Source organism: Canis aureus, chromosome 1 (genome assembly GCF_053574225.1).
Source record: "Canis aureus isolate CA01 chromosome 1, VMU_Caureus_v.1.0, whole genome shotgun sequence".
Classification (NCBI taxonomy): domain Eukaryota; kingdom Metazoa; phylum Chordata; class Mammalia; order Carnivora; family Canidae; genus Canis; species Canis aureus.
In genome coordinates this window covers 116,587,930-116,608,647 of record NC_135611.1, presented here as the reverse complement: position 1 = coordinate 116,608,647, position 20,718 = coordinate 116,587,930, and the positions used below count along the sequence as shown (strand labels likewise).

General features: G+C 35.4%; 2 protein-coding genes and 1 long non-coding RNA gene across 14 annotated transcripts in view; 2 read left to right on the top strand and 1 right to left on the bottom strand.

Moving 5' to 3' along the window:
• ZNF829 (zinc finger protein 829) overlaps positions 1–20,718 on the top strand; it is a 76,851-nt gene that overhangs the window by 5,038 nt on the left and 51,095 nt on the right. The window lies entirely within an intron of this gene.
• Positions 1–20,718, bottom strand: part of ZNF568 (zinc finger protein 568) — an 81,382-nt gene that overhangs the window by 32,392 nt on the left and 28,272 nt on the right. Inside the window, exon 7 of one of the 12 annotated variants that reach the window (XM_077898057.1) lies at positions 9,359–14,062. The exons of the other annotated variants lie outside the window; for them this stretch is intronic. Coding sequence (XP_077754183.1) covers positions 12,480–14,062 — 1,583 coding nt within the window. The 3' untranslated portion in view covers positions 9,359–12,479. Of the gene's footprint in view, positions 1–9,358; positions 14,063–20,718 lie in introns of those variants that run through there. 12 annotated transcript variants of the gene reach the window in all.
• On the top strand, positions 3,257–10,402 carry LOC144322349 (uncharacterized). The gene is made up of 2 exons (XR_013388028.1): positions 3,257–3,438; positions 9,746–10,402. It is a non-coding gene; the product is annotated as an uncharacterized LOC144322349 (long non-coding RNA).

Sequence of the window (20,718 nt, the reverse complement as noted above, 5' to 3'; positions counted from 1 at the left end):
TTCAAAGAGAGAAGCTAATGTAATATGATTAAATAAAGCATGTACCCATCCTTCTTTTCAGTAAAACCTTACAAACTCTTACTAGTAATTCTTGGGACACAGTCCATATACAAACGGAGACTTCCAACTCACTCTTTGAAAATCATAGGACAACTAAATGTACACTTTTGCATCAGAATTTCATCTGAAAATTCTGATTTACAGATATTATATCTTAAACCCAGGCTTAGGAAGTAGGTCATTCAATTTTAGGACACCATTTGGACTCGAGTTTTAGGACATCGTTTGGACTTGAGTTTTAGGACATCGTTTGGAGTTGAGAATTATCAGGAATGCAATTCATTTGAAAATAAATGTAGATATCACATCCATGCCTCTTAACTTTATCTACGGTTAAACTTTATCTGGGTTTTATTTGATATTTTTACCTCAGCTGCACATAGGCTTTTTTTTTTCCTTTTTAAAGATTATTTTATTTTTTATTTTTTTAAAGGTTTTATTTATTTATTCATGAGAGACACAGAGAGAGAGGCAGAGACACAGGCAGAGGGAGAAGCAGGCCCCATGCAGGGAGCCCAATGTGGACTCGATCCCAGGACTCCAGGACCACGCCCTGGGCCGAAGGCAGGCACCAAACCACTGAGCCATCCAGGGATCCCCTTTTTAAAGATTTTAAATAATCTCTACACCCAATGTAGGGCTCGAATTTACAACCCTGGGATCAAGGTCACTCCACTGACTGTGCCAGCCAGGTGCCCCTCAGGTGCACATAGTTATATAAACAACAACCATGCTCATCAAGTCCAGTCAGGGTGTATATTGGGTTATTTAGTTGGTTAGTGTGGTTGATTTTGATATTATCAGGATTGTACTTTCTGTCCATTGATATCAGGCATGGAAATGTGTAAAAGTTACATATGCCAGTTCAGAGCTGTTGAATGGTTTCACCATCTCTTTTCCCTCTGCCACGAGACTGCCATGTTCTATGAAGTGCTGCTTCTACAACCTAGGTCCTAGAATAAAGATGATATGGAACAGAACAGCTGCCAACTTACAATGGATGTGATTATGAGAAATATTGCCTTGTTGTAAGTCACTAAGATTTTGGACTCATTTGTCACAATATAATTTATCCTAAACTGATCAATAATTTACTTTAAATAATGTTATAAGCACCCATGAGTCCACTACCCAATATAATATCTATAACCTTGATAATAACCTATATGTAATTATATATAACCCCTTCCTGGCCCCTACTTCTCCCAACGGATCAAGTATCACCCTGAATCCTATGTTTGTTAATCCTTTGCTTTGCTTTTATGTAGTTTCACTGCATTCATATGTATTGCTAAAAAGTATATTTTCATCTATTTTTCACTTTATAAGTAGGTTAATTATACGTAATCTTTGGAATTTACTGTTTCTTCTAATATTATAAGATTTTCTTTTTTTTATTATAAGATTTTCTATACTGTTGTGTGACACTGCAGTTCATTTTGACTGCTATATGGTAAGTATCCTATTGTGAGAATAAAGCACTTTCTCCAGTTGATGGACATCTGGGTTATTTTTGTTTTGGCTATTGAGAACAGTGCAGCAATGTACATTCTTGTACATGTCTCCTCATGTAAGAACTTGGGTGTATTCCTAGGAATGGAGTTCCTGGGCATGTAGATGTTCAACCATAGAAGATAAAATTAAACTGCCAAACTATTTTCCAAGATGGCTTACTAATTTAAGTTCCTACTAGCAATGAATAACAGAACTTGGGAAAACACATCCTCTCCAACTTTTGGTATTTGTGCTGAACAGCCCCTACAGATCAATTTTCTACCCTTCTTCACCCTACTCTGTGCCCTGAGGTGGAACCTGTATGGACTGCATCAATGTCAGCTTTGTATATAGCAAATATACATAATCCTAATTTGTAACTTTTTCCCCCTGGTTTCTAGTTGCATTCATCCAATGGGAGGCCTACTAGATCAGAGAGAGTGAGTGAAGTATTTATACCCCTACTCCCATTTTGTCCCTGTGGAAGGGTGGTGTTGGCTCTGTCCCTCAACTAAGGGTCTCAGTTCCTAAGCATCCCTTCCACAGTATTGTTTTGGAGTTCTGGTAGTCTCATCCACTGACTCCTCTCACACTTAGGGTAATAATGGATCTCTGCCTCAGGATATTGTGGTTTCTCTATACTCTAGACACATTTTTATAACCAGTTCTTGTAATAACCTCTACTTAACTTACTCAATTTGAAGGGCCATTTCTTGTGAGGGCTTGAGTGATACCTTATTGTTAAACTCTAACTTTTCCTAGTTACAAGGATGTAAAATGATATTTTGCTGTGGTTTTAAATTCACATTTCCTCTACCTCTAATTACACTGAACATTTCTCTATATTTATTCATCTCATACATTTTTTAAAAATGTGTGCTTATGTTTCCTGTCAATAGTCCTATTGGGTTGTTTTGCTTTTCTTACTGATTTTAAAAATGTTTAAAATATATATATTCTTTATATCAATTCTTTATTAGTTATGGTTATGGCAAATGTCTCTTCCTAATTTATAACTTTTTGTTGTTGTTGTTTAAAATTTCAATTGAGGGGTACCTGGTTGGCTCACTTGGTTAAGCATCCAACTCTTGATCTCAGCTCAGGTCTTAATCTCAGAGTTGTAAATTTAAGCCCAATGCTAGGCCTACTTAAAAAAAAAAATTCATTTGATGGGTGACCACTTAAGATGGCCAAATATATCAATTCTTTCATTTTTAGTCAATAATTGGTGTGCTTTATTTAAAAAATATTGGGTAGCCCTGGTGGCTCAGCAGTTTAGTGCCACCTTCAGTCCAGGGCGTGATCCTGGAGACCCGGGATCGAGTCCCACTTTGGGCCCCCTGCATGGCGCCTGCTTCTCCCTCTGCCTCTCTCTCTCTCCCTGTGTTTCTCATGAATACATAAATAAAATCTTTAAAAAAAAATTTCCTTACCCAAAGTCTAGAAGATATTCAACTAGATTTTTTTTTACCAGTGTTTTAAGTTTTATTTTTAACATAAAACTCTTCATCTATATGGTTTTATTTTTGTGTATTTTTGAAGGTCATATTTCATCTTTTCGCCAAATAAAATACCAAATTCTCCTGCTCCACTGATTCAACTGTTCCTTCTTTCCTCACTGGCCCGATATGCTTTCTCCATCTGTATTGGAATGAATGGTGGCCTAGATATATCACAGACTTTTTTTTTTTCTTTTTTAGATTTTATTTATTTAGAGAAAGAGCACGTGCGAGCAGGGACAGGGGCAGAAGGAGAGGGAGAGAGAGAATCTCAAGCAGGCTCTGCACCAAGTGGGGAACCCTATGGGGGGCCAATCCCATGACCCTGAGATCTTGACTGAAGCCAAAATCAAGCATCGGAAGCCCAACTGACTGAGCCACCCAGGTACCCCCCACATTCACTGATTTTAAGATTAAGATGTTAATTTTTATTCAAATTGTTCTATAAATTCAATGTAGTCCCAATAAAAATTTCAGCACAATTTTTGTGGAAACTGGCAGGCTAATTCCAAAATATGTACAGAAATGCAAAGGATCTATGTAACTAAGGAAATGTGAAGAAGCTGAAAGATTTATATTCCCAGATATCAAGACTGTGCTAAAGTCACAGTAAAGAAGACTGTGGTTTAGTGCAAAGATAAGTTAGGTAGATCAATGGAACAGAATTGTTCTATCAGTAGAAGAGAATAGTCCAGAAACAGACTAAGTATATTTAGATACCTAGTTTATGACAAAGAAGCCACTGAAATTCAATGGTTAAAGAATGGTCTTTTCAATGCACAGTGCTAAGTCAACTGGATATGCATGTGAGGAAAAAAAAGAACCTTGATCCTTAGTTCAAGTTATACATAGTAATTCAAACTCGACCTATATGTATAAGGTATATGTATATGTATAAGGTAAACATAAAATCTCTAGAAGAAGCCATAGGGAAAGACCTTAATGATACTGGCATAGGCAAAAGTTTTTATTAAATATTTTATTATTTATTTATTTATTTAATTTATTTGAGAGAGAGAGAGAGACAGAGAGAGCGCGTAAGAGAGCAAGCATGAGCAAAAGGAGGGGCAAAGGATGAGGGAGAGGCAGATTCCCTGTGGAACAGGAAGCCCACCACAGGGTTTGATCCAAGGACTCTGGGATTATGACCTGAGCCAAAGGCAGAGACTTAACTGACTGAGTCCCCCAGAAGCCCTGCTATAGGCAAAGATTTTTAAAATTGGACACAAAAAGCACTAACCATAAAAGAAAATATATTGATAAATTAGATGCCACTAAGATTTAAGAAATCCTATTCATCAAAAGATACCATTAAGAAAGTAAAAAAGTCAAGCTACTAGGAGAAGATAATGCATAGATCTGACAAAGGATATGCATCCAGAACATATATCCACAGATTAATACAGATGAGCCAATAAATATATGGGCAATAGACTATAATATGCACTTCACAAATGAAGATCTCTAAATGGCCAACAATATATAAAAAGGTATTCCACACTAATAGTTATCAGAAAAATGCAGTAAGTTATCAGTATATTCATAAGTATCTTTTTGCTATTGTTTTCATCAAAAACATTCAAACAGGGTCCATGCGTTGCATTTAATTGTTGTTCCTCAAGTATTTCTTAATCAAGAATAGTCCTCTTCATGCCATTGCCGTAACGAATCAAGTATGTCAGCTGTATTAAAGAAAATACATTTGGGACTTGCCTGATTGCTTCTTTTTGGCATTACTTATTTTTCTCTACATAAAAAGTTTGATTAGATTTCTTAAATTATTGGCTCTGTCTTTATGTAACATCAATTAGCATATAGTATTTAATTGTCCTACTTTGAGGCTGAGCTTGACCAGTGGTGAAACTGATCTTTCCACTTTAAAGGTGCATTTTATGTAGGGTGACACTTTCATATCCTAAAAACATCCTTTCCTCAATCATCCTTTATTTAGGTTTTAGCATACACTGATATTTACTGCTTGAATCAGTTATTTTATTGAGGTTGTAAAATATTGAATTTTCTAATTCTAGTGTTCTTACAATTATGAATTAGAATTATTCTGTATAGATCTTTCCCTTATACATTATTGTTTGATACCTCTATTAGGACTATTTGGCACTATGAAATAGAATTCATATGGAGAAAGTAGAAGATATTTTTTAATTATCATGTTTTCAATATAAGGAGTTGGTACCACTACCACTAGTGGCCAAACATGACTTTTGATTTCTTGCAGCATTATTTGATCGTAAGGATTTTTACAGATTGCTGTATTTCAATCCTCTGTAGTCATTTCTCTTTTCCTTGTTAAAATTATCTTCTCTTTGATCAGTGAAATTCCTTGCAAGTTAACTCCAATGTCTTTTTGAATGACCCCAACAGTCTTTGATAACTTTGTTTTCTGATACACTGAGAGGTCCTATGCTTTTTGTAACAGATGTCTGGTTTAGCTGCAATGTGATGAATGCAGTTTAAGATGTCATTTACTGATATTTGGTTGATACTTTTTTTTTATTGAAGTATAATTAACATACAGTGTTATGTTAGTTTCAAATGTACAATAAGATTCAACAATTCTATACATTACTTAGTACTCATCATAACTATACTCTTAATCCTTTTTATTTCACCCTTTCTCCCACCCACCTTTCTTCTGGTAACCACCAGTTTGTTCTCTGTTCTCTGAAGAGTCTGTGTTTTGGTATGTTTGGTTTTTTCTTCCTTTGTCTGGTTTCTTAAATTACACGAGTGAAATTGATACTTTATGGTCAACTTCCATAAATGCTTCATGTTTCCTTGGAAAGAAGGTGTATTTTGAAGTGGTCAGCTGCATGTTCTAGATATTTCCCAGTAGGTCAAATTTGTTAATTATGCTGCTCAAATTATCTGTAAATCTAATAATCTTTGTCTGCTTCTTGATCAGTGAGACAGATTATAGTCTCCCATCACTATAGTCATTTTACCTCTATCTCCTCTCTTTACTCTCAGGATTTTACTTCATACCACTTAAACTACTCATCAAGTTCACCAATGACATTGCTAAATAACTCACTGGTCAGTTTCTCAGTCTTGTCTTTACTTGACCAATTAACAAAATTCATTAAAATTAATTTTCTCTTTTTAAAAACACTTTCTTCACTTTGCTTTCAGAACATTACCCTCTGGGTTTTTGTCCTAATTCCCTGGCTCTACTTTCTTGTCTCCTATGCTTCCTCTTTACTTCTCTGACCTCTAAATGCTGGAGTTCCTCCAAAAAGTCAGTCATTACATTTCTTCTCATCCAGTTCACTGGCTTTAAGTACAATGAATATTCTAACAACTCATGAAAGTGTTATCTATTCATACTTCTCCCATGGATTCTAGATCCATTTATCTACTGTCTAGTATATTCCTGTGCTTGGAAATCTAGGCAACTTTTTGGCATCTAGACTCCCCAAACAGCTCATCCTGCAGCTCTTCCAACTCAAGAGATGGACATTGCATCTTTCAAGTTGATCAGGCCAAAAATCTTGGCTATAGCTTTACTTCTTTTCTTTTTAATATTTATTTATTTATTTATTTATTTATTTATTTATTTATTTATTTAGACAGAGAGAGAGAGAGAGAGAGGCAGAGACACAGGAGGAGGGAGAAGCAGGCTCCATTGCGGGAGCCCGACGCAGGACTCGATCCCGGGACTCCAGAATTGCGCCCTGGGCCAAAGGCAGGCGCTAAACCGCTGAGCCACCCAGGGATCCCTTCTTCTAATGAGCCCAACAGTCTTTGATAACTTTGTTTTCTGATACACTGAGAGGTCCTATGTTTTTTGTAACAAATGTCTGGTTTAGCTGCAATAAGATATGATTTACTAATATTGAACCTATCAGCCAAGTCTTTACAGCTCTACCTTGAAAGTATCTCAAGATATTTGCTACTTCTAGTATTGAGAAGTTGATGTATTATCAACCATTATCACCCAGATTCAAGTGAATATTACCTCAAGCCTTTTGATTGGTATCTGTGCTTCCACACTTCCTCCTCTAATCTCTATTATTAGGTCCTCTAAGACAATTCCTTTAAAATGTAAGTCAGATTGTGTCAATTCTTTGCTTAAAGCCTTCCAATGGTTATCCTTTTTTTTTTTTTAACAAAACCTAAATTCCTTCCTAAACTCATCTTCAAGGTACTTAATCTGGCCCTCAATCTCTTTCTAAACTTCATCACTTACTACTGTCTTCTTTCGGGATCCCTGGGTGGCGCAGCGGTTTGGCGCCTGCCTTTGGCCCAGGGCGCGATCCTGGAGACCCGGGATCGAATCCCACATCAGGCTCCCGGTGCATGGAGCCTGCTTCTCCCTCTGCCTATGTCTCTGCCTCTCTCTCTTTCTCTCTCTGTGACTATCATAAATAAAATAAAAAAAATTTAAAAAAAAAAAAAAAAAAAAAAAAAAAAAAAAACTACTGTCTTCTTTCTTTATATTTTTTTTAATTTTTATTTATTTATGATAGTCACAGAGAGAGAGAGAGAGGCAGAGACATAGGCAGAGGGAGAAGCAGGCTCCATGCACCGAGAGCCTGACGTGGGATTCAATCCCGGGTCTCCAGGATCGCGCCCTGGGCGAAAGGCAGCCGCTAAACCGCAGCGCCACCCAGGGATCCCTTCTTTCTTTACTTTACTTTGACCATAGTGTCCTACTCCTTACCACTTCTTTTTTTTTTTTTTTTAACAGATTCTTTTTTTTTTAATTTTTATTTATTTATGATATTCACAGAGAGAGAAAGAGAGAGAGGCAGAGACACAGGCAGAGGGAAAAGCAGGCTCCATGCACCGGGAGCCCGACGTGGGATTCGATCCCGGGTCTCCAGGATCGCGCCCTGGGCCAAAGGCAGGCGCCAAACCGCTGCGCCACCCAGGGATCCCTTCTTTCTTTACTTTACTTTGACCATAGTGTCCTACTCCTTACCACTTCTTTTTTTTTTTTTTTTTTAACAGATTCTTTTTTTTAAATTTTTATTTATTTATGATATTCACAGAGAGAGAAAGAGAGAGAGGCAGAGACACAGGCAGAGGGAAAAGCAGGCTCCATGCACCGGGAGCCCGACGTGGGATTCGATCCCGGGTCTCCAGGATCGCGCCCTGGGCCAAAGGCAGGCGCCAAACCGCTGCGCCACCCAGGGATCCCCTCCTTACCACTTCTTGAATGTGTCTGGCATGGTCTTATTGCAGGGTCTTTGTGGTTGTTATTGTTTTTAAGATTTTATTTACTTGAGAGAAAGAGAAAGAGAGCACAGAGGGGGAGGGAGAAGCAGAATCCTGGTGGAGCAGTGAGCCTGATGCAGGGCTGGATCCTAGGATTTCAGGATCACAACCTGAGCTGAAGGAAGACATTTAACTGACTGAGCCACCCAGGCACCCTAATCATTGCAGGGTCTTTGAAGTTTCTATTCTGTATAGTTAAGTGTTCTTTATCCAAATTCCTCCATGACTCATTCCCTTACTTCCTTTGCTCAAACGTCATCTTCTAGTTCCACTTTTAGTAGTGAAAGCTACCTTATTTCAGACTAATTAATAAAAGATAATAAACTCTTGACTACATATATTCTGCACACACACATACACATTGCACACGTGCATGCACAATGTGAAGGCATCAGGGAATACCTAAAAACAGACAAAAAACTGAAGGGGAGTTGACCTTTGAAAAGAAGTATACCGTGAGACATTAGTATTTATACAGATTATCACATACTGGTACTTCCCAGCCTCTGTGGCATAGGGTAGCTAAATGTAAGTAAAAAGCCACAATCTTATTGGCTTGAGAAGTGGGAGGATGAGGTTGGAGGCTGCTAGTTTAAAAAAAGAGTTAAATCCCAGAAAGGAGGGAGCTACAGAGAGAAGATTCAACATTTACATAAAAATTTGGCCCAAATCTTTGATGCCTGAACCTTACAAATATATGTAAATTCCAAAGAATTAGAAATAAATAGCTAAAAGACAGAAGAGCAGATATTTCAGCTACTGCTGAAAATCAGGGAACAGAAATTGGATTTTAAATCCAGCCAAGTTAAAAAACTGTTTATAGGACAAAAGTAAACATTCTCCAGAAAATTATAACAAAATTGAGAATCTCTGAAACATATCATTCACAATGTTCAGTACACAATCAAAATTACTACATAACCAAAAATATAGGAAAGATGAGAAAGAGTCAAGAGAAAGTTATCAACAGAGAATGACTTAAGTAACTCAGATATTGGCATTACAAAATAGAGTATTTGTAAACTTGTATATGTGCATGTGTGTTAAAATATAAAAGAACATGAAGCTTAACATTTTGACAATTTTTATGTGTACAATTAAGTGGTCATAAATACATACATAATGCTATATAATCACCATTACTACTTTCTCATCTGCAACAGAACCAATTTACTCATTAAACAAACTCCATTTCTTCCTCCACACCCCAGTAATCTCAATCTATTCTACTTTCTCTATGAATTTGCCTATTTTAGTTACTTCATATAAGTGGAATCATACAATTTTTGTTCATAAAAGAACATAAAAGTCTGGGTTGATTCATTTAGCATATTGTTTCCAAGATTTATTTACATTTTGTATGAGTCAGAATTTCTTTCTTTTGTACGGCTGAATAATATTCCATTGTATGTATATCTCACATTTTGTTTATCCATTTATCCATTACTGGACAGTTGGACTGTTTCCATTTTTTGGCTATTCTGAATATGCTGCTATGAACACTGGTGTACAAGGATCAATTTGAGCCCCTGGTTTCGATTCTTCTGGATGTCTACTTAGGTACAGAAATGCAGAAACATATGGTAATTAGAAGTTTAACTTATTGAGGAACTGCCAAACTGTCTTCCTCAGCAGCTATACAATTTTACCTTCCAACCAACAATGCACAAGGTTTCCAATTTCTTTCTTTTTTTTTTTTTTTAGGTTTCCAATTTCTGCACATCCTCATCAAACACAGGTTTTGTTACGTAGATAACACATGAATTTTGAAAACTATTTTTGAAAATAAAAGTCTACAAAAATTAGATGTGTTGGCAAAATTGGACTTAGCATAAAACCTATTAAAGAATACGCTATGAAATGACAATACTCATTTAGATACTTAAGTTTTGGTAAATTGTTTTCATGAAAATCCATCCCTGCAATTTACAAATGTAATAAATCACTGTCAAGCTTTAAAGAAAGCTAATAAAAGTCAAAATTGATACAGTCAGGTTTGTATATCACAGCTGTAATTTGAGTTGTTTTGTGAAATCACCTTCAAACAAATATAGTTACCATTCAAACATTCATTGTTAAAGTTCCCTTTTGATCAATAGCCCCAACTCTAATCTCCTTTTAAAAAAGGCACTAATGGTTTTCTGTATATCAAGTAATATTGTAGAGATACTGGGATAAAACATTACCTTAAGTAAGGGTTGGTTCATATATTATTATAAGGAATGAGATCCTTTTAGAACTCTGTTATTACTGCTCAGGGTCTGAGACTACCACCACTTCCAACCAAAATGAGATAGGTCATATAAATCAAGGGTTGTGAAAGGAGTAAAATGATCTGTAGATTAAGAGCGAAGCTATGTTACAAAATTGCTTATGGCCATCTCAAGAAAATAAAACCCTATCTCATTTCAAAATGTTGTAATGATTAACAATGATATTAATGTCTATCCTGGTTGTATGGAAACTTACAGGTCAAGAAAACTGATCTCACATAGTCAATTTCTCAGGAAAATCTTATTCTCTACACAATGACTCTAAATATATTACCTACTAGTTAGCTATGAATCTAACACATCTATTGTCAAATAATAAGAGACATACTGAGAGAGTAGGGATCATTAGTAGACCATGATGCCCTAAAATGGCAAATACTTGATTTATCACACTGCCATCTGATTTTCAAATTTTTAATAATTACATATATACTTAAACCTAAGACATAATTGGTTAGATGAGTCACAATTTTAGAAATGTTAAAATGTGAAAAAAGCATCATAAGATTGATAAAGTATACTAATTTCATATTATATAGTAAATAGGACTATCACTTCTAATTATTAATTTTCTGGAAATATTTTGGATAAAATGGCTCAACATCTGATATGGCATATGGATCCATCATAATGATTTTTTTATGGGCACAGGTATCCCCTAGTCCACAAATTTTGAAAAATAACTACATAAACACCATTAAGACAAGACATCCATATTGCCACTGTGTATCATTAACTTTAAAATTTATTTTATATGCTATCAATCTTTTTTAAGGCATAAAAATTACAAATAAAGCTAAAAGCTCCCTCTGATCAACACCCTCAATCCTAATCTCTTGGCAGAGACAATACTAACAATAATTTGGTATGTAGTACCCTTCTAGTCCATCTTAAATATATACATATTTCAATAATAAAAACAATACTATTCTTTATGATTTAATTCTAACTTACATGAATGTCATTATACAATGTTTCATTTGGGGATCTTGATTTTTTTCCCTCTATACTGTTTTACACAACTACCCATGTTGCAAAGTACAGATCTAGTCTACTATTTTTAACTACTGTATACTATTCCATTATTTGACTATATCACGTTATTTATCCATTACCCCATCAATATTTAGCTTGTTTTCAATTCATATATATATTTCTTATGGGATTTGTGAGTTTCTTTAGAATGAATATACAGAAATTGAAAGGCAGGGTCCTTTTGTTTTTTAAAAAATGCTTCCCTGCCTCAAGGTGAGACATCATTTTTATATTTCCTTCCAAGAACTTCACTTTGGTTTTTTACATTCCAGTGTTCAAATCCTTTGGAATTCTGTTTCTTTATACATTGTAAGATTGCATGTAGTTTTTTTTCCCCCAAAATGGAGAACCAAATCCTCCAATGAATTTTATTGGCTGTCATTTCCCTACTGATTCATGATATCATGTCTAAGATGCACCACATTCATGTATAATCATTTATTTATTTCTAGGCATTCTATCCTGTAAAATCTGTTTATTTAACTATCCATGCTCCAATACCACAGACTATTTAATGACCATTAACTTTTGTGTAATATATGGTAAAAGATGTATCCTCTCTGTTCTTTTTCAAAACTGTCTCAGAAATCCAGGGACTTCCATTTCACATGAATTTTAGAATCATTTTGTAAAGATCCTAGAAGATTCTTGTTAGATGTTTGGAACTATATTAGGTCTATAGATTAATTCAAAGAGAACTGACATTTTTATGATTGGGGCTTTCCATCTCCATATATGATTATCTCTCTTGATTTATTCAAGTCTTATGCCCTTCAATGAAGTTTTACAATTTTTCCATAAAGATTTTCATTTTTTTGTTTGGACCAATATGTTTCAAATGTAAAGCATGAGTTGAATTTAAGAAAAGGCCTTCCCTCATTTAGTATACTCGGCGTTTCTCACCTGTATGCCCTCTCTTATGTATTGAAAGGGATGCTCTTTGAGAGAATGCTTTCCCACATTCATTACATTCAAAAGGTTTCTCACCAGTATGACTTCTCATATGTATAATAAGTAATGAGCATTGAGAGAAGGCTTTTCCACATTTATTACATTCGTAAGGTTTCTCCCCTGTATGACTTCTTACATGAAGAGTAAGAGATGAGATTCGAGAGAAGGCTTTACCACATTCATTACATTTAAACGGTTTCTCTCCAGTATGAATTTTTTCATGTTCAAGGAGATTTTGTCTCTGACTGAAAGCTTTTCCACATTGATTACAATGATAGGGTTTTTCTCCAGTATGAATTTTCTCATGTTCAGTGAGATTTGATTTCTGACTAAAGGCTTTCCCACATACTGTACATGCATAAGGTTTCTCACCAGTATGAATTCTCTGGTGTCTAATGAGGTTTGACATCTGAATAAAAGCTTTCCCACATTCATTACATTCATATGGTTTCTCTCCAGTATGAATTTTCTGATGTGTAATAAGATTTTCTTTCCTGCTGAAGGCTTTTCCACACTCGTTACATTCATAGGGTTTCTCAGCTGTATGATTTCTCATATGTACAGTAAGGGATGAACTTTGAGAAAATGCTTTCCCACATTCACTACATACATAGGGTTTCTCACCTGTATGACTTCTCATATGTATAATAAACACTGAGCATTGAGAGAAGGCTTTTCCACATTTATTACATTTATAAGGTTTCTCCCCTGTGTGACTTCTCATGTGTAGAGTAACAGATGACATTCGAGAAAAGGCTCTACCACATTCATTACACGCATAAGGTTTCTCCCCAGTATGAATTTTCTCATGCTCAATAAGATTTTGCTTCTGGCTGAAGGATTTTCCACATTCTTTACATTCATAGGGTTTTTCTCCAGTATGAATTCTCTCATGTTCAATGAGATTTGATTTCTGACTGAAGGCTTTCCAACAATCTTTACATGCATAAGGTTTCTCCCCTGTATGAATTCTCTGGTGTCTAATAAGGTTTGACATCTGAATGAAAGCTTTTCCACATTCATTACACTTATATGGTTTTTCCCCAGTATGAATTTTTTGATGTGTAATAAGATTTTCTTTCCTGCTGAAGGCTTTTCCACATTCCTTACATTCATAGGGTTTTTCTCCAGCATGAATTCTCTCATGTCTGATGAGGTCAAATTTATGACTGAAGTCTTGTCCACACTGATTACACTTAAAGGGAGTTAGAACATGGGATGAGCAATGGTAAAATGGCTTCCCATACTTACTATATTCATAATTTTTCTCTCTTATACAGTCCTTCTCATAACTAAGTAAATCTAAATTATGTTCCAAACCCTTATCAAGTGAGTCACATTCATAGAAGTTTTGTCTTGAAGTAAGAATATCTGAGCTCAAAGGAAATATTTTTGTAACTCTTTTACATTCAATGACATTTTCCTTAATCAGAGTTTTCTTGGAGATAGATGTGACTTTCCTCACAAGAGTTTCCTGTTGCTTCTTGATCTGTTCATCAACTTCCCAAACTTCTAAAATGGAGGACCAAAAATGATTACTTTTGAATTTTTCTGCTACTACACTATTAATAACATTCAGAAATTTGCTACTATTTGATTTTGATCAATAGTACTTTTGAATTTTTCAGCTACTACACTATTAATAACATTCAGAAATTTGCTACTATTTGGATTTGATCTTTTATGTTGATTCTAGTCTCCTAATATGAAAGAAATCCAAACTGCAAATTACCCTAGTTTCTAAGTTGTAAGATGTTAACTACTATAGAAATGGAGAGAAAACTGACATTGATAGGCCTAAGTAGCTTTGATTGCTTTTAAAGTATGCTTATATAAGACAGAAATAAGTAACATGAACAGAATAAGTAAAATGAAAGGGTGACTATATAAATGACTGGATAGAGTCTCAAAATGACCAGAGGATAATATTAACACTTGTGGTTAAACACAGTGTCACAACTTAGGAAAGTGGATTGAATGTATGTATTTCTCCTCCTCCCTGAAATTCCATTAAAATGACAGTAAAAAAAAAAAAAAAAAAAAAAAAAAGTCAAACTCACAAGAACAAAGGAAACAGGAGTGTAAAGAGGGTGAAAAAGTTATTTCAACAAAAGAATGGAGATGAAAGGCATATAAGGAACTGTTAATGGCAGAGCTAAGAAGTTTAAGTAGTAAAAAGATGCGAATGTCAAGCAACAAAGTGATTTGGCTTCAAAACACTAGAAAAGCTAACAAATTAGAGGATTTTGGTAGAGATGTCTGAAAAGGATTAAAGTCTGAATAGGCAACAGTTACACTCCCCGAGGCAAGTATTATTATTAAGTACATCTTTCCAACTTCATACTATGTTTTTCCATCCTGCAAAGGGTGCATTCTATTTCCTAGACATGCTTCCATGCAGGGTTCTGAATGTGATTTAGATTGATCATACAATATTTTAATTCAGAAACAAAATTAGAAATAAAGTGGGCATTTTACCTAAATACTATAACAAAAGTGGTATGGTTCTAAAGCTTATGGCTATAAAGGCTTTTTCCTGGTTCAATCAGAAGCAATTTTTTTTCTTAAGATTTTATTTATTTGAGAAAGAGAGAGAGCGAGAGAGAGCATGCGGCAGGAAGGGGCAGAGGAAGAGAGAGTAGACTCCCTGCTGAGGAAGGAGCCCAACATGGGGCTCAATCCCAGGACCCCGAGATCATCATTTATTTGAGAAAGAGGGGGAGAGAGAAAGAGAGAGAGAGCAGAAGGGGCAGAGGGAGAAGCAGACTCCCCACTGAGCAGGGAGCCCAACATGGGGATCAATCTCAGGATGCTGAGATCATGACCTGAGCCAAAGGCAGTCACATAACTGATTTAGCCACCCAGGCACCCCCCCCCCTTTTTTTTAAAGTAAGCTCTACTCCCAACGTGGGGCTCAAACTCACAACCCTGAGATCAAAAGTTGCATGCTCCACCAAGTGAGCCAGCCAGGTGCCCCATCAGAAGCAAATTCTTGATCGTAGTGAGGAAAGGAACTCACTTAGCAGCTCATTTTTCTGATATGACTTTGAGACTCATTCCCAAAAGCTTATCCTATAGTTGGTCCTTCAGTCTTCCCAGAGGTTCTTTAGGACATCTAATACCTTCATATAAATTAGCTGCTAATAAGCTCTTTTCTCCGTAACTGAATCTTTGCCAATACCTATACTCCTCTCACACAACCCACATAGTAAGTGGCCATGTATTCACCACCTGAGCAGGAAAAGGAAGACTTACTCTCTAGAGAAAATGAACTATGAAGGCTCTAGACTTAGGAACAAGTGAAGTAGATGTAAAGGAAGCCTCATACTAAAACACCAGGAATTATGTAAACTTGTCTATATTGAATGGTAAGACTTCCAGTTCCTTTCTGTTGCTTGTCCCTCATGAATGCTGGTATTTACCTTCAGGTAGGAGACAAGAAGATTAAAAACAATAGACCCACAGAACTGAAATTCTAGAATTGGCATCTACAATGCCACAAAAAATTGCTAGGTTCTACTCAAAAAGCAAAAAAACTTGTTAGAAGATTTTTAGAATTTTCTTTTTATCCTTTCATGCATGAAAATAAGTAAAACTAATGACACTGATGAATCCCCTACTTAGATGAACATTTGAGAGTCTCTTTAAAAATATATAGGAAACAAAGCAAACAGAAAAATTAGGCAAGTAGTAACTTTAGGAATGACAAAAAGAATATAAGGATATGTAATTAATAGTAACTTCTTGGCACAGTAACATAGTCTATCAACTAAAAGAACAAAGTAAGCAGTGAAAACCAAATCAGTCAAAAATTGTGATATATATATATATATATATATTCAAAGAAAAAGAAAAGGGGAAGTAGTGGTGGTGAAGAGTACTAAACCTCATTTTTCGTTAGTATCAACTTAATAATTAGAAATTACCAAACAGCAGCATATTCAGAGAAGACTAACTTCCATCTTATCCCTAAGACACTGATTCCTCCACTGCCTGACAGATAAGCATTTTTATTAATTTTGGAGTTATTCTTATATTCTCTTAAAATATATATATTAAATATATATCCATACACATATGCCTCTCCTACTCTTTATTTAAAAAGTAGCATATTCTAAATGCTGCTCTGAACATTGATTTTTTTTCCATTTATATATCCTGAATGAAAGCATGACATCTCAGACTTTTTTGTAGTTTTGACATTGGAATCATGTGTATGTTTTACTTAACAAAAAAATATTAAATCAAAAAAGGAAGAAGAAAGTCAAATATAATTCTTAAAAACCGAAAACAAATGGAAATGAGTAAATCTACCTATGAAGTTAGGGCCATAATCACTTCAAGTGACTTTAAACACAGTAGAGTTTGACTATATCCTAATGGAAAAAAAAAAAAAAAACACACAACCAAAAAAATCTTAAACTATATTCAGTAGTCTTTTTCTTTTTTAAGATTTATTTATTAATTTGTGTGTGAAAGAGAGTGAGCAAGCATGTGTGCAGGGGAAGGCCAAAGGGAAAGGGAGAGAGAATCTCAAGCAGACTCCACACTGAGTGTGGAGCCCATGCAGGGCTCACTATCACCATCCTGAGATCACACCTGAGCTGAAACCAAAAGTCAGTCACTTAACTTACTGTGCCACCCAGTAATCTTTTTCATTATTAGTAATGTTGGTATTATTGTTAATATGGAATATATGTGTGTATACACACACACACACACACACACACACACACACACAAAGAGAAAGAGAGACAGATGAATTTGGGCCCCCAAATTGGACATTTGGCAATGTATGAAAGATCTGGAAACATTTTTGGCTGTCACAACTTAGGAAAGTGGAAAGAAAGGGGACTGGTGCTCCTAGCACCTAATAAGTAGAAGCCACAGAGGCTGCTAAACATTTTACACCCTACATAAACATCCTACAACGTACAGGATAGTCCCCTACACCAAAGAATCATCTGGGCTCAATGCAATGCCAAGGTTGAGAAATATATATAGATTAAGCAAATTAATATTTTAATGCAATAAGGAACCAAGATTTTAGGTATAAAAGATACAAAACAAAACAAAAAAGGTAAGTAACAACTCTGCACTTTTTAATTTGAATTGGATGTATCAGTATAAATACATGTATTTTTTTCTTTCTAAAAAGTGTATTTTCCTAGTTTTGTCCACTTACAATTTCTATAGGCAATGATAACCTAGTACTAATGAGCAACTATTATGCCCAGATTGTGGTTTCCAAATCATTTCCCACTAAAGGAAACAGGGTTTCTAGAGCAATAGTTATTTTATGTCTGGAGCAGGAAATTTATAAAATTAACCAAAGAATCCTCCGGCTAATGATATGACAATTTGAGCTTTAAAATAAATACTATATATTTGTTAACAATATGAGCTGATTAATATATATAAAAATGTTTAAAATATATAAATTTAGGGATCCCTAGGTGGCACAGCGGTTTGGTGCCTGCCTTTGGCCTAGGGCACGATCCTGGAGACCCAGGATCGAATCCCACATTGGGCTCCCGGTGCATGGAGCCTGCTTCTCCCTCTGCCTGTGTCTCTGCCTCTCTCTCTCTCTCTCTCTCTGTGACTATCATAAATAAATAAAAATTTATTTAAAAAAAATATATATATATAAATTTAAAAAATAAAATATATAATTTATGTTACAAATATATAAACACATATTCTTTTAAATGTCTTTCTATATATATTATTTGTATGCACTGAATAATATATTATTTATTTTAATGCTCATTATATAAATTTATAATGATTTAACTTGGCAAACTGGAGATTGCTAGGACACCAATCATTATTCTCAAAGTTTTTGAAGGAGGGGCACTGAGTGGCTTGGTCAGTTAAGCGTCTGATTCTTGGTCTCAGCTCAGGTCTTGATCTCAGGGTCCTGAGTTCAAGTCCCTACTTAAAAAGAAAAAGTTTTGGGGATCCCTGGGTGGCGCAGCGGTTTGGCGCCTGCCTTTGGCCCAGGGTGCGATCCTGGAGACCCGGGATCGAATCCCACATCAGGCTCCCGGTGCATGGAGCCTGCTTCTCCCTCTGCCTGTGTCTCTGCCTCTCTCTCTCTCTGTGTGACTATAATAAAAAAAAAAAAAAAAAAAAAAAAGTTTTAAAGGAAAGGAGTCAAGTATTTCTCTTTCCTGACCTGTAAAAACTGTATTTCAGGGTGATCAAATAGTTACTGACAGAGTTCTTTTTTTTTATTTTTTAAGTAATCTCTACACCCCATGCGGGACTTGGACTCACAACTCTAAGATCAAGAGTTGTACAGTCCACTGACTGAGCCAACCAGGCACCCCTAGAATTCATATTTATGGGAGAAGTAAAGCTAATAAAAGCAGAAGGAACCTCCAATAAAATAATAGATCTAGCCAAAGATTATCAATGGCTGCTAAAAGCCTTAAGTGAAAGTTAATATGAATCTTCAAAATTAATGGATCCTGATTCACAACACATGAATCTATTCACCAATCTTTTTTTTATTTTTTATTTTTAAAGATTTTATTAATTTATTCATGATAGACACAGAGAGAGAGAGAGAGAGAGAGAGAGAGAGGCAGAGACAGGCAGAGGGAGAAGCAGGCTCCATGCAGGGAGCCCGATGTGGGACTCAATCCCAGGACTCCAGAATCACGCCCTGAACTGAAGGCAGGTGCTAAACTGCTGAGCCACCCAGGGATCCCCCTACCAATCTCTTTTTTAAAGGTTTTATTTGTTTTGAGAGAGAAAAGAGCAAGAGTGGGGGGAAGGGCAGAGGGAAAGGAGAATCTCAAGCAGACTCCATGCTTAGTGCAGAGCCTGACATGTGGCTCAATCCCACGAATTTGGGATCATAACCTGAGGTGAAATCAAGTCAAATGCTTAACTGACTGAGCCTCTATTCATCAATCTCAATATAAAAGTGAGATAAACCAATCTGATAAAGTGCAATATGACGTACACAGCTCCATCAACAAAATATCCTTGCCAAAGAACTGAACTTGATTACAATAAGGCCAGGTTATAGGGAAAATGGGAGATAGGAGTATGTAAAACAACATGAGGAAGCAAACTGCCAAATCCTGTATGTGAGACATTCTAGAGCAGGGGTTGGCAAAAAATAGCAATAGATTGTTTTTGTGCAGCCTGTGAGCCAGGAACGTTTTTTACATTTTTAAAGGGTGTTGAGAGAGAAAATATAAGACAGAGACCTTATCTAGCCCACAAAGCCTATTTATTATCTGGCTTTCTAAAGAGAAAAATTGCTGACCTTTATTCTAAAAGACAAATGACCTAGATTCTATACCAATAAAATGTGGGGGGGGGGGGGGGAATGGGTTGCGGGCAAGGGGGAGGAGAACCTCTTATGAATTAAAACTAAGAGATATATCAACCAAATGCAATGTGCTAATCTTTATCTAGATCCTGATTCAAATAAATGAACCATAAAATATATTCTTGAGACAATCAAGGAAATAGGAACAGAACTAAATATCAGATGAGAGTAAGAAATTATTATTAATGTTATTAGGTGTGATAATAATATTGTGGTTATTTAAATAAATTTTGCTTGTTAGAGATATATACAATAGTATTTAAAGATGAAATGTAAAATAGTTCACAAACTAAACCAAAACGAAACTGAGGGAGACAGATAAATAAATCTGGCAAAATGCTGAACACTGTTGAAGCTAAGTATGAGGATTCCTTATATTCTATTTTTGTCTATGTTTGAAAATGACTATGATAAACATTGTTAAAGTATATTTATTTAGAAATAAAGGTCAATGCTAAAAGAAATAGCTAAGTAAATTGAAATGAAAATAATTCCCTAAATGAGGTAAAATGTGAGGTTAGATGATGGGACTGTCATAAGCCTTGTATTTCTATGTTTTTAAAAAGCAAGTACATGTATTACTTTGAGAAAAATTAAAAATGCATATTAAAAAGTAAAGAAATAATATAAAAGGAAAATAATAACAGTAGTATTAGGTTACAGAAGCAAATTGTAACCCAAATTTTCATTACTTTCACCAAGATTAACTGTAATATGATCCTAGGAAGTTTAGATCTTACCCATTCTGCAGACGAGAGGCAAATTATCTTTATAAAGTTTTAATTCCCTTATTTCTGTATAAAAACACTTGAAGCTTAGG